Here is a 13,447-nt window from a genome sequence, read left to right as displayed (position 1 = left end):
AATTTGGAGGAGGGAGGCCTGGCTGCCAGAGGTGGGAACCAACTGTGCTGTGCCTCGAGGGTCAGGGCTCTCAGGGCAGGCATGGTCTCCAGGTGCATGGATGTCTCTGTGGCAGGTGGATCTTGATATTTTATTCATCCCTTGATTTGAACTTTTGATTGACGTGAATTGAAACGTTTCTATCAAACCTCATATCATCTCCTCATTTTTTTGACTGTGATGGCAGGGCATAAGTACAGGGCATACGTTGCCATAGATTTAGGGAACCACGCATTCAGGCCTTGGCTGTTGTCGGCCCTGCAGGCTCGTCTCAAGGAAACAGACCTGGGGCCTGTGCGCAGGAACAGGGATCCAGGAGTGGTGAGCAGCGGGCAGGGGTTCAGTCCTCTGTCCCGGGGAGATAGGGCTGCTTCTGAGTGAATGGGCACTTGAACTTGGGTCAGTGTTGGTCATAAAGGGGACTCCCTTTGACCATCAAGGTCAGCTTGAATTTGGAGGCTCTCTGAGCAAATGTGGCCAATTCCAGCAGGTCCTTTGCTTCTCTTCCCCGGCCCTGCGTCCCTGATCAGTCATGGAGTCCTCTGGACTCTCTCTACCCAGCTCGGTGGACAGCAGCCTCTCAGCCCAGGTCCCCTAGCCTTGGCCAGGGCATAAGGTGGCCCAGGTGAGCTGCCTTTCCCCAGCACTCAGTCTGGCCCTGTCTCTCATACACATTGCTCAGGCATGGTTTCTCACTGGTGTGTCTTACTGAGAAGAGTATGGACAGACCAGGGCTAACATCAGAATTTTGGATTCTGCTATCATGGGTTGTTTTTGGAAGCTCCTGTTAAGTAATGGGCATGTGCGTGTGTTCTGGTTAACTTTCTCAGAACATGAACCCAGGCCATTTGGGGGCCAGCCAAGCTGGGCGGTGGGCACAGAGCTGTGCTGGGACAGGTGAGTGGAGGCTGAGGCTGGACATCATTTCACACGCCCCAGAGATGCCGACCACCCCCCCCCCTGCCAATGGCTCCCTCCCTCCAGGCCTGCCTCCCCACCCCAGGGATGCCCAGCATGGGGCTGCCTCCCTTTGCAAACTGGGCGTTGACTGCTAGCCACCTCTGCTCTGCTTGCTTGCTTTTTCTCTTTCTTTCCTACACATTCTTGCTTTTCCAAATTCCTCAAATACTGGTATTTTGGGACTTAAAAAATTTCTCAGTGTTTGGGGATAGGTTCTAGGAGCTAGTTATAAATGAAACACATGATTAAAAGAACAGAATTTAGTCTGTGGACTTAGAAAGGAAGCCAATATCCAAGCATATCTTCCCTGACTTGGAATCCTGGGGGTTTCCTGATGTCAGGAGGGCAGTCGATGTAAAGTCGGCTCTTCATCCCTGCCAGGAAGGAGACAGCATTCTCCCCCGGGTGCTATGTGTTCTCTGTTGCACCTGAAACCTGGACTTTCCGAGGATTTTTCCCTCCTGTTACTTTTGTTTTGTAGCTGTACCTTCAAAATTGTGTTTCTCTGTCTCTGACTACTGGAGGCTGCAGCTCGGCCTCAGCCTCAGCCTCAGGGCCCAGGGTGAGGCCCAGGCCAAGTCTCAGGGTTGTTTGTGTGCCCTAGGAAATCCACCCACCCTGCCCTGCCTGCAGCCTTGCCCCAAGCGGGGAGAGTCCCCTCTGGGAAGGACTCTGCAGAACTGGGCCTCTTTGTCTGCAGGGGGAGCTAGTGACAGCCTCCAAGGCCATCATTGAGAAAGAGTACCAGCCCCATGTCATTGTGAGCACCACAGGCCCCAACCCCTTCAACACGCTTACCGACAGAGAGCTGGAGGAGTACCGCCGGGAGGTGGAGCGGAAGCAGAAGGGCCCTGAAGGTGAGTGTGCACGGGTCCTGGACATCCTGGTCCACTCCACGTGCATGGTGCCCAAAGAGAGAGAGAAAGTGCTCTGCGAGCTCCTTTGTGCCCACGTATTGACGGGGGGTGATGAGGACTGTCGCTTGCATAGAAGATCAGCCTTGTGTTTGGGGTTAAGACCAGAATGTTATTCCTTATACATTACCTAGTTCTGGGGGATTAGAAGTGGAAACACTCTTGAGAACAGTCTGCTTAGGAGGGAGATGCAGCCCAGCTCTGTGGGAGACTGTGCCCAAGAGCTGGGCTGCTGTCTTTCTGCACAAATCTAGAGGGTCTCCCTGGGCAGGATGTGGTCGCAGGCCCATGTGCTAGCATGTTGACTCTTCTGGCCCCTGCCCAGACTGAGGGAGGAGTGTGGCCCCTACTGGTGCAGCTATTGTTTCTCTTGGAAACTAAAACACAAAGAGACTATTTTGCAACAATGAGAATCCATGAGGAAGAGCCAGAATCTCATGGAGCAGATGGTTTCAAACTCTAGGTTCTGAAAAGTAGGCTCAAGAATTTGGAGGACTAACTCCAGAATCCAGCCTCTCCCACCTCTGCCGTGAAGGCTCCCTTTCCCTCAGCAGCCTTGGTTGGTTACCAGGAATGCCCTGGGCACAGACATCCTCATCCAGGAGGCTCATGTTGTGTCCTCAGGGCCGTAAGTTCCAACCCTGGTCTTTGTACTAAAGCCTCCTCAGCAGGGACCACACGTCTTTCTCAGCTTTTCCCTAGGAATCAGCCTGTGGGATGGAAGTCCCATGGTGTTTGTGATCCTGGGTCCACGGGGGATTGTCCAGGGAATTATGTATCACTCCTCAGATAACCTCTGATTTGCTCCGATTTAGGTTTTTTTTGGTCTTGTAGACCAACTACCGTATTATATAGATGCTGTTGGAGTTGGGTTGCACACAGAAGGGTTGCTGAGTGGTTTTTAGTGTGTTGCAGCATCACTGCTGTCACATTCTAGTCGCTGTGTGCTGGGGTTAAGACTTCTGTGCATCGAAGCGGAGTGAGCCCAGTCTGCCCTTGGCGCCGAGCTCTGCTTCTGATCGTCATGCTTGGACAGTGCACGCAGCCCCATTGAGAGCTTTGTCCATGCTGCCACCATCAGCCCTGCCCTGGGGTGGCGTGCGGGCCTGAGCTCCTGGTCCTGTGGGTGAACCCTATTCCAGAGTGCACATATGTGTCTGCCCTTTGGGCCCTTCTGATGTTTGGGAGATCTGGGTTACAGGAAAACGTTGTTTGAGTGAAGCCACAAGACACATTGGTTTCCTTGCACGTGAGGCTCCGTGAGGGGTGTTTCAGCCGTTGAGTGGATGGGGTGTTTGTGACCATGCTCTGTGACCACTGAGCTGTCTTCCATGGGAGCAATGACCTGGGGGACACAGCCAGGAGACCCCTGCCCAGTGCTGTCCCTCGGCCCGGGGGGTGCTACACGGCAGCACTTCCCGCAGAGGAAGGAAGCAAACCTTTCCTGGTTGAGGGAGCTCCTGGGAGATGGAAAGACCTTTGTTCACAGGGATGTGGCTTCAGGAAAGTAGGTTGGCATCTCTAGAGATCAGAGGCCCTGCCGATGATAGCCGCTTGTTCAAAGTATGAGACTTAGTGATGTCAAGCTGTTAATATAAAAAATTCAAATGAGAGAAAGAGATTTAAGGAATTAGGATAACACTGGTATGTATTTTTCCCTAAATGAGAAGTGGACTCGGATTTTTCTGGATCCTGGATCCTTGTACCTGCAGTTTTCCCTCTGGTCCTCTTTACTTCAGAAAGTTAAATGCTCTGGATAAAAAAAAAATGAAAACCAATGCAGTGTTCACGTGACATCCGTTGGGGTGGCAGGTAGGGTGAGGGTGCCTGGGCTCCTGGCTCAGCCATGGGGAGAGGCTCCTTACTGGAGCACAGGTGCAGACACACCGGGGGTCACCAGTCACCATGTGTTACAATGTCAGCTCTGGCAGATTCTCTTTGGAATAAGTGGAAATCTATTTTTTTATCCAGAGTTGGTTGAATCTTTGAGATTCAGATGCACACCCCGGTCACAATCAGTCTTCTTTGTCTCCTTGGAGAGATGAAGACAGTGTGGCCGTGAGCCCTCCTAGTCTTTTGGATGCCCCCAAAAATGAGAATATTCTGCCTCGAGGCAGCTGGATGGACAGGGCAGGAGGGCCTGGCTGCCTTTGAGGAGGGTGAAGGCCCATGATGTCTGATGTTCTTTACTATGTGCTTCTCACTTTCCGTCCGTCTGCAGAGAATCTGGACGAGGCCAGAGAAGAGAAAGAAAAGAGTCCTCCAGAAGCCCCTGCTGCCCCCCACACACCCCCCAGCACCCCCGTCAAGCTTGAGGAAGGTGAGCTCTGAGGTGGATGCGAGCGTGTGGCTGCCCGGCCACGGGAGGGTGCATGGCCTCCTGTGATCCGGCGTCTGCCGTGAGAGGCCAATTTCATGTCCTGTCCAGTGAGGGAGAGTGCCCGGGTGTCAGTAGTTGAACGGACAGTGGTGAAGAAGCAAGTGTTTACGTGGAAACCAGCACGACACATGGTTCTGAACTGGGCCCCGTCTCCCTTGCTCCTGCTGGTTTGGCTCTGTCCTGGGTCCCTTGAGGCAGCAGATTTGGTAGTGAGATGTCAGGACAAGGTGGGAAGCTAGACTTGGGGGATCGGATCCCACCTTCGTTTATGATGTCCATTTTGCCCACTGCTATGCATTTCTCAAGCCGTACTGTGTCCAGATCACCCCTCTAGAAATGTCTTCCATTGTGTCTGGGCTGCAGGACCGCGTGTAACCTGCCGTAGTAATCAGTCCGTGCAGTGTGCTGGCCTCCACTGGCCTCTCAGACCACCCACTGTGTGTCTGTGGTGTGTGGCCTGTGTGTCTGTCCCTCGGTCTTCCGTGTTGTGCTTCCCGTGCCTGTGGGGAGCGTGTGACTCGCCTTCCTCCCCACTGTTTGTCCACAAGAATGGCTTAGCCGTTCTCCTCCTGTAACCCAGTGGCTGTGACTGAATGCCTAGATTCTCTCCCTGTGCTTTTCTCTTCTGCGGCTGCGTTACAAGCAGGAGGCGGATGTGCTAAAGAATACCTCTTACCGTAGTAAGTACCGCTCGTGTCCGGCCTGCTGCTCAGCCCGCGCTCCCTGTGCTTTGCCTCACTCTCCTGCTGCTTTGTTGCTTAGTGAGTTCTGTTTTCTGTTTATTCAAAGTAAAAAACAGAGCCCCCCCCCCTTCGTACCTAGTTCCCCCTCCCAGGCAGTGGCATCTTGGCAGAGGCCCGGTTGCCGGAGAGCTGGGTGGTGGCAGCCTGCCCCGGGGGCTCCTGGGGACCGAGGTGGTGCCACTCCAGGCCTGTGGCCTCAGGAGGTCCAGGGCGGTCACGTGGCCCTGCCGAGCCTGTGCTTGCCTGGTGTGATCAGACACACACACAGACTAGGTTCAGGCAGGTGGGTCTGCCTCGTGCTGCATGGGGGTTGCTTTTATTGGGATCTGGGCTTAAGCCGAGAGCTTAAGCATAATTGGGGGGTGGGGCAGGAGAGCTCTATCTGGTACTGTTTTTCATGTGGCATTTGGTCACATGGTCAAGTTCCTCGAGGCACCCACAGGCCACCTCTGCATGTCAACTTCCTCCTGTCCCCCTAAGTGAGGGAGGACATTGAACTGTCACAGGACAGCAGGTGGCTCAGGGGAAGGCTGGGGTGGCCCCAGCCTCCCAGAGCTGGAGCGCTAAAGTGTTTGTGGCCCAGAGCCTCCTGCAGCCGCTTCTCACCCACGCTCAGTGCCGGCTGGGTTCCCCTGGCCCGGCCGGCGGCTTGGTGTTTCCATACTAAGTTTAGTTTTGCCTCAGTAGCCAATCGCTTATAACTTTGTAGGATGTTATAAAAATCTACAAAACTGGTTTCCCCCCTGGTCAGAGTCTCTGTAGAGATCTAGTGATGGGAACTTTCCTGGAAACCCGCCCTCAGCCTGTAACTTCACTGCGAGTTACCTTTTGCCCTTTCGTGTTCCCTTGTACCCCGAGTTCCCATGTTTGAATGCTGAAGGTGGCCTGGTTTTTGTCCCTGTGCTTCACCTTACAGTTCCCCTCTGTTCTTTCATTCTCCAGCCTCCAGTGGCTTTATTTTGTTTGATGTTGACACAGTACGCACGGGGTCTGGGAGTTAACCATGGTTAACCATGGAGTTTTCCATGGGTTTCTTCTTGGGGGAGACCAGGTTTGTGGACCCAAATTTAGGCCTAATTTCAGGACTACTAATACATGCCCTTAGGGTTCTAGAACAGACTCCTGTCCAAGTGTTAAACATAGAACAACATCCTAGTGCAGTGCTGCCGGCTTGTCCAGCTCTCTGACTGGGGCCTGAGGTCCCAGGACCATGTCTGAATGCCTTGGTCTGTCCACACACTGTCCACGAGGAGGAGCTGAGAACACCCCCCACCCCTCCCCACTAAGGTTACGTTTCCATTTTGTACTGTGAGCCTTGAAGTAGAGTAGACCTGATTTAGGGTTTCTTGTTGTCAGTAAAAGCCCCTAGAGCCCAGCCCCGCGGCCATCTCGGTGCAGGGCACTGCCTCTCTCGGGGTGCCCCACCCAGGTCCCACAGCTGCCCTTCAGCCCTGTCTCTCGCCCCCACCCGCCAGACCTGCCGCAGGATCCCACCTCTGGAGAGGACAGTGAAGCTGCCACCTTTAAGCCGACTCTCCCCGACCTGTCCCCTGATGAGCCTTCAGAAGCGCTCGGCTTCCCCACATTGGAGGAGGAGGAGGAGGGGCTCTGTGAAGCCCATGAGCCTCCCAGCCCCACCAGGTCCCCTGTGGCGGCCAGCCCCGAGCCAGTCTCCGCCCAGGCGGCAGAAGAAGCCACCTCCCCAGCTGCTGAGGAGGCGGTTGCCGTGGACCCTGGCAGCGACGGGTCTCCCGGCAAGTCCCCTTCCAAGAAAAAGAAGAAATTCCGCACCCCCTCCTTTCTGAAGAAGAGCAAGAAGAGGAGTGACTCCTGAAGGCCCGTCCCGCACACACCGATGCCACCAGACTGCCCCCATCGTGTCCTGTCTTGTCATGGAATGCAAAAAGCCCATCTCTCCACGTAGCTAGAGCTCTCCTCACAGTGTGACCGAATCCCCACGTAGACCGGTGCTAACCTTGTGTGCGTGTGCAGCAGGCCTCCGCCTGGGGGCGGGGGGAGCCATGTCTCTGCGGCCCCTCGACTTCTGTCTGCCCTGCCTGGGCCAGCACCCCACTTCATGCACTCCCCCGGGCCCGGACGTCCTTGTTCTGGCTGGACAGCTGGAGGCCCTGGTGGCTCTGGCCTTCCCTCACTCTCCTGTGGTGCAGTCCCCATGCTGTATGTCTCCTAGGCTTCCCTTCACCCCCACGTCTCAGGTGACTGGGTCAGAATTGGAGCTTCCTGCTGGCGTTTCTTGCTCCATGGGTTGTAGCTACAGAGCTTCAGCCCTGTAAAAGCACTCCTGAGCCAACTAGTGGCTCCAGGTACCCTGACGGCCTTTGATTCTGGGACCCTACAGCAAAGGGGCCTGTGTACACCCCATGTGCCCTGTGCATGTCTGATGGCCCTGAGGCCAGAAATGGGGTTCAGTGGCCTCTACTTTCTTACTGGGGTCTCCAGATTCCAGTCCTAGAGAAGAGACATGAAGAGTGAGAAGAGTCCTTTCTAGAATTTTCTTTCATCAGGTTTGCAATTCAGCCTCCATTTTTGACCATGAACATGAAGGGGCCACTCTTGGCTTAGTTTCCCCCTCGGTCCTGCTGTGGAGTGCCGTAAAGCGCTGCTCACTTCCTGCACGGGAGATTCGGGAACCGGGAAGGGAGTGCCTCTTAATTTAACCCAGTCTGAAGGATTCCCTGGTTTTGGTAAAAGGTCGCTTAAGGTAGAAGGGGATTCAGTGGTCCTTCCCCAGCTTCTCACAGTAGTCATTTGTGGAGCCGGGCCTGCCTCTTCTCATGGGACATCATAAATTTTCACTGAGATTCCTGAAAAATCTCGTGCAGCTGCTCAGCAGACACTAGTGGGGGCTCATTCTGGGGGCTCCCTGGCGTAGGCCTGGCTAAGTGCCAGCTCTTCGCCTCCCTAGAAGTGGGCTGGGGTCTCCCTCTCCTGACCCCAAGCAGGACCTGAGGCTGGCTGCATGGTGCCACCCGCTGCTGCAAGCTTTCCAGAGACTTGCTTTTTCTGGGGTATGGTTTTGTTGCCTTGGTGGTATCCAGGTTCCCCACCCCTCACCTTGTCCCTAAGTTAACCATGGACTCTGGCCCTTCTTTTGTCCCACATATGCAATGACTTCCATTTTACTTTTGTAGTTTATTTTAACTCTTTGTATCACATGAAGTTTAGTCATGTATATGGACACAGGCTTGGGAGGATGGGTCCTGCGTCCTTCACTGTAACATGTTTTACTCACAAATAAAACTCTTTAAGCAGTTTCCTTGTCTAAATGTGGGAAGCAATCTTACATTTAATTGCTTTCCTTTGCTCCTTTAAGATAGGATTTGTCTCGAGTCCCAAAAAGAGAGCCTCAAGTAGTTTTTTTTTTCAATATTTATTCAAGAGAGACAGACAGTGTGGGTGCGTGAGAAAGAGGGGCAGAGGGAGAGAATCTCCAGCAGACCCCTCCAACCGCCCACCCCAGCCCGAGCGCAGAGCCCCACAAAAGGGGCAGATCCCATGACCCTGAGATCATGACCTGAGCTGAAATCAAGCAACGGAGCCCCCTAGTCCCCCCGCCCCCCCAAGTGTTTAATTCTTGATCAAACACTGTTGCTTTGCACTGGGGCCCCCACCTCCCTGCTCTGCCAGGGTTCAGGGTGCATCCCAATATTGCCCAGCGTGTGCTGAGCCCAGGCTTGGAGGGCCCTGTGTTCCACCTTCTGTCCTCAGCTTCATGCAGAATGGTAGCTGACTCAGGAAGAGCCTGGGACACTTCTCCATGGAGCTCTAAGAGCCTTCAGTTTAAGTTGCTGCTTCTGGTGCCTAGGGCTCTTGGGGGTGGGGATGGTGAGGCACTGTGGGTATCGGAGAGAGGCAGTGGATCTGAAACAGCTGTTTTATTTTGACATTCAGAGGCCTAGCTGACGCTGTGCTGCTGAAAGAGAGGCCAAGAGAAAGCCTGGAAGGTTTTGGAGTCATGCTCCCAGCGGGACAGGCAGGGCCAGCAACACCTAGGGAGGAGCCAAGAGGGTGTCGGGCCCTCTGGGGCTGCAGGCCCTGGGCTGTCCTGGGTTGGGCCCAGGGGGAAGGAGGTCCCTGGCCCAGGCCTCCCCTGCCCCAGCGCAGGTCGGGGCTGGCTCAGCTACTCAGCCTTGAGAGCGTGGGCTGGAGGCCTCAGATTCCACAGGAGCAGGAAGGGGAGCAGGAAGAGGCCGGAACACACGGTGAAGCAGACCTGGGCCCCTGCCAGCCAGTATGCTGTGGAGAGACAGCCTGAGTGGTAACGCGGGCCCACACTGGCCCTGCCGCTCCTTGGCCCCAGGATGGTGGCAGTGCGGCCCTGGCCCTGTGAGCTTACCTGAGGCAGCCACCATAGGTCCCACTGCCCTGGCCAGGGCGCCCAGGCTCCTTAGGGTACCCATGATTGTGCCTTTCTGCCTGGATGAGCCTGAGGGGGAGATGGGGAGGAGGCCATCAGGTGCCCGCAGGCCTCCTCCCAGCTGGGGGTCTCTGGTGACAGAAAGGCTTCTCACCATAGTTGGCAACCACAGAGGACAGGCAGGGCACCACGACTGCGGCAGCTGGCGGGAGACACCAGGAAGGTTGAGGTCAGCCCACAGGAGACACCAGGGGGTTTGTGACCCAGGAGCCCTGGCCCGGGGAAGGCCCACTCACCAAAGGAGTACAGCAGTAGCCCCAAGCCCAGCACGGGCAGCATGAGCCCCCAGCCGATGAGGAGGAAGGCTGGCACGAGCAGCAAGATAGCCTGGCGGTGGGCACAGTGATCAGGACCCACCCCTACTGTTTCCAGCAGGGCTTAGGTCACAGCAGTGCTCCCCACCCCAGGCTTCCTGGGGAGCCCCGTACCCGCTTCACAGCTGCAATCTCCCCACCAGGGCTGATCCTCCGTGCGTAGGCACCCTGCACGGCAGCCATGGTGAGGCCGATGAAGAAAAACATCTTTCCCTGCTGGAGGCTGGAGGCAAGGGAGCGGTGAGCACTTGGGCCCTGCAGCTGGCTGAGCACCCCTGCTTCGCTGGCCAAGCCAGGGAGTCAGGGTGACAACCGGTTCAACACGGTCCTCAGGGCCAGGGTGGGAGCAGCCCTGCAGCTGGGGCATCAGGCCAGGGAGATGGCAGGATGCTCCCAGGTCAGGTCCATTGGGGACCCAGCACCCCTACCTGCTGAACTGGAAGCGCTGGTGGGCAAGGAAGCTGAGTGTGTACTCCAGGCCGGAGAACAGGAAGAGGTAGAGGAAGTACACCAAGCCCAGGCGGCGGAGGCTCTCAAGTCCTGGCAAGCAGTGGGGAGGGGCTGACGATAGCTGGGGGCAGGTCTGGGCTGATGGAGGAAGGGACCTGTCCCACCCTCACTCAGGACGGGGGGCGGAGGGTGAGGGTGGTTGGGTGGCTCCTTACTGTCTCCAGCTGGTGGGTCCTGGCCTTGGGCCACGGCTGAGAAACGGAGCAGGGCCAGGGGGCTGAGCAGATCTGCAGCAGCTCGGAACCCAGGGGTGATGGAGGGTGCCTGGGGTGGGGGCAGGACTGGAGGCCAGGCGGCTGGGGAGGGGCAGGACCTGAATCTGCCCTGGCCTCCAGTTCCCCTGACAGGCCTTAGGGGCAGCGGCACCAGAAGACAGCCCAGCCTCCCCTGGCCTCCCTGCACACCCACAAACTGAGCCCCCAGCCCTGGGACCTCTCAGTAGTCTTTCTGGGTCCGCTCTTACCCGCTTCTCTGGGGGCAGAGTCTCTGGCAGAAAACAGAAAATGAACAGCAGGTTGGAGGCAGCGAAGAGCAGGGCCAGCCAGGGTACTGTCTCCGTGGGCAGGGAGGCACCCAGCATGGGGCCCAGGGTGAAGCCCAGTGAGAAGGCCACCCCGATGACTGCCTGAAGAGAAGGCCGCCTGAGCCAGGCACGAAGACCCCAGGAATCCCCAGCCGCTCATCCCCTGTCACCTGCACGCACCATGCCTCGGCTGCGGGCGGAAGGTGAGCCCAGGTCAGCTATGATGGCCGTGGAGAGGCTGACGTTCCCCTTGCTGATGCCCCCAATCACCCTGGAGGCCAGGAAGGCCGCGAAACTCCTCGAGGCAGCCCACACTGTGTATGAGGTGGCCAGACCTACCTGCCTCAGGGTGGAGCCCACAGGGCGGTATGGTCACCTGAGGCCACGAGGGGCCCAGAGTTGGGCTGACAAACCCAGGTCACATCCTTGGGGCCCTGCCCCATTCTAGAACATCCAAGGGACACTTGTGTTCCCAAGGTCCCCATAGGTGGCAGGAGCAGCTCTGGGAAAGCCTGGCTGGGCCACGGGACTACCACTCCCTCAAGCACCACACTCGGGGCAGTGAGGGGCCAACCCCCTTTCTCCCCAGAGGCCTGCCGGGCAGGTGAGAAGAAGGTGCACATTCCCACGCCTCAGGTACCCCCATACCAGGGACAGCAGCATCACCGGGCGCCTCCCCAGACAGTCCGAGATTGCCCCCGTGAGTGGAGCCAAGAGGAACTGCAGGAAGGAGAAGACCGAGCCAATGAGACCTGGAAGAGACAGAGGTTTTGTTCCCCGAGGTCTGGTCCTGTGGGGTGAGCCCTGCACTCCCACACCGTGGGCCTCCAGCTGAGGTGCCCTGACCACCCGCAGACATTGCGCTTGGATACTGGCCGCCAGTACCCAGAAGCAGGAAGGTGGGGACAAGGGCTGGGATAGATTGGAGGCTGGGCAGAGACACACATCCGGAGAGGGTTGCAGGGGCCCCAGCGCGGAGCTGGTGGGCCTACCTCCGAAGAGGACGCTGTTGTACCGCTTCTCTGCCGGCATCCTGATCGCAGCGGCAAACCAGTCCACTCCCTGCTGCCACGAGCCATAGAGGGGGTCCTGGGGGACACGGGACTGTGACGAGGGTGCGGGGCGCCGGCAGCTGTGGTGGGGGGAGTCGGGGCGCCTCTAAACATGGACGAAGGGGGAGTCTTACGTGGGCGCGGCCGTGGCTCTCCAGCAGCCCTGGCAGCAGGGGCAGCAGCAGAGTGAAGGCCAGAAGGTCCAGCAGGAGGCCGAGGAACACCACAGTGATCACGCGCGTCTCCTGCGCCGTCTGCGGGCGGATGGGTGGGCGCGGGGTGCAGCTCCCTCCGGCTCCCCAGCCCATGATCCCGCCTGGCTGAGAGGGTGGCAGGTCTGCATGCGCCCGCCTCTGGGTACCCCAGCCCTACACGGGGGTAGACTGAGTCCCCCAGCTCCTGCCAGGCGCCCAGCCAGCCAACAGCCACCAAGAACCCTAAAGACAGAGCCTGCCCGCTCCGCTCACTGGCGCCCTCCCCCGATCCCGGCAGGCGGGAAACTCAGGGTGCGGAGTTGCGCAGAGAAACCGCAGCCAAGGATGCCAACCGTCGCCAGGGGCCGGATGAGGGCATCGCGGCCCTTGGCACCATCCCACCCCACACAGCCACCCCCGTCCTCGAGCGGAGAGGGCGGGGAAACTGAGGCCCGGGAGGAGGGCGGCCCCGGGCCCCCGCCCGCCCGGACACCAGACTTCGCCCGCACCCGGGACCCCGCCCCACCCCGGCTTGTCTCCCGGGCGGGACAGCGGGGAGCGCACGCGGGAGCAGCCCCGCCCTGCACTTGCCGCGGCCGCGCGCTCGGGGCGGACAGACGAACACGGAGATACCGACAGATGGACGGATGCCGAATAGACCGCCGGGCCCGCTGTCGAGGGCGGGGCGCGCACTAACCACGCCCCCCGCCCCGGAAGTGGGAACGGCTGGCTGCTTCCTCTTCCGGCCGGCTCGCTCTGGTCGTGGGGCGGATGTGGAGGGGCAGCTGCGCCCGCGGGGCCGAGTGTTATGGGGCTGCTGTCGGGGTCTCCGACGTGCCGGCCCGGGGCTGCGACCGCACACACCTGTGTCCCGGGGCCCCGGACAGGGCGGTGGGGGCGAAAGACCCTCGAGAGCGGCAGCGGCCGGCCTGGCCCCGGAGGCCCCGGCCCTGCCCGCAGGGTGAGGGAGCGTCGGGAGACGCGGCTGGGCCCCCACAGCCATGTGCGTGCAGCCGGGCGCCGTATTCCGAACCCGGTCCCCATCGCAGTCCGCCTCGCAGAGGCCGGGAGTCCGCTCCCACCAAACCGGGCGCCCCTTCCCCGGAGGACGCGCCCGCTCCCGTCCGTTCTCCCGCGCGCCTCAGAGCTTAGCCGCGCGGGTTCCTGCCTCGAACGGCAGAGTGAAAGTGTTCCTGAGTTGCGGTCCTGTGATCTCCGCGGAGCGGAGCGAGGTCTCCGCATCTGACTGGGTCTCGGGCAGAGTCCCAGATGGAAGGACTCGGTGAATTAAAGTCTTAGAGCAACGGCTGGGGGACAGCACAGGCCGTGCCGGGAATAGCAGGCCAAGCCTCCTCCCTGTGCGGTGTTATTGGACCTACA

The 13,447-nt window shown here is 58.5% G+C and overlaps 2 protein-coding genes across 33 annotated transcripts in view; one reads left to right on the top strand and one right to left on the bottom strand.

Moving 5' to 3' along the window:
* The window catches only part of ADD1 (adducin 1), a 79,974-nt gene extending 71,651 nt beyond the window's left edge, over positions 1-8,323 (top strand). For 2 of the 4 annotated variants that reach the window (XM_082727080.1, XM_082727081.1), the window contains exons 13-16: positions 1,700-1,856; positions 4,135-4,233; positions 4,940-4,973; positions 6,512-8,323. In XM_082727080.1, the coding sequence (XP_082583206.1) occupies positions 1,700-1,856; positions 4,135-4,233; positions 4,940-4,973; position 6,512 (291 nt within the window). In that variant the 3' untranslated portion in view covers positions 6,513-8,323. The remainder of the gene's footprint in view (positions 1-1,699; positions 1,857-4,134; positions 4,234-4,939; positions 4,974-6,511) is intronic. The other 2 variants (XM_082727079.1, XM_082727078.1) reach the window with 1 other exon arrangement.
* Positions 8,324-8,917: 594 nt separating this feature from the next.
* On the bottom strand, positions 8,918-12,779 carry MFSD10 (major facilitator superfamily domain containing 10). 29 transcript variants are annotated; one of them, XM_082727128.1, is made up of 13 exons: positions 12,659-12,779; positions 12,008-12,189; positions 11,814-11,910; positions 11,470-11,573; positions 11,002-11,160; positions 10,762-10,923; positions 10,454-10,562; positions 10,217-10,328; positions 9,903-10,071; positions 9,711-9,801; positions 9,569-9,616; positions 9,394-9,483; positions 8,918-9,293 (listed from the first exon to the last, which is right to left on the bottom strand). In XM_082727128.1, exons 2-13 carry the CDS (start codon positions 12,179-12,181, stop codon positions 9,178-9,180), a joined length of 1,431 nt encoding a protein of 476 aa, XP_082583254.1. In that variant the 5' UTR covers positions 12,182-12,189; positions 12,659-12,779; the 3' UTR covers positions 8,918-9,177. The 29 variants fall into 29 exon arrangements, with proteins under 29 accessions (XP_082583254.1, XP_082583235.1, XP_082583239.1 ...); XM_082727109.1 differs by having other exon boundaries at positions 9,903-10,011; XM_082727113.1 differs by having other exon boundaries at positions 9,903-10,011; positions 12,008-12,193; positions 12,705-12,779.
* Positions 12,780-13,447: the final 668 nt, after the last annotated feature.

This window comes from Mustela nivalis (assembly GCF_964662115.1).
Source record: "Mustela nivalis genome assembly, chromosome: 4".
NCBI classification, from domain to species: Eukaryota; Metazoa; Chordata; class Mammalia; order Carnivora; family Mustelidae; genus Mustela; species Mustela nivalis.
The sequence above is the reverse complement of the archived record's forward strand: the minus strand, read 5'-3'. Positions and strand labels throughout refer to the sequence as shown.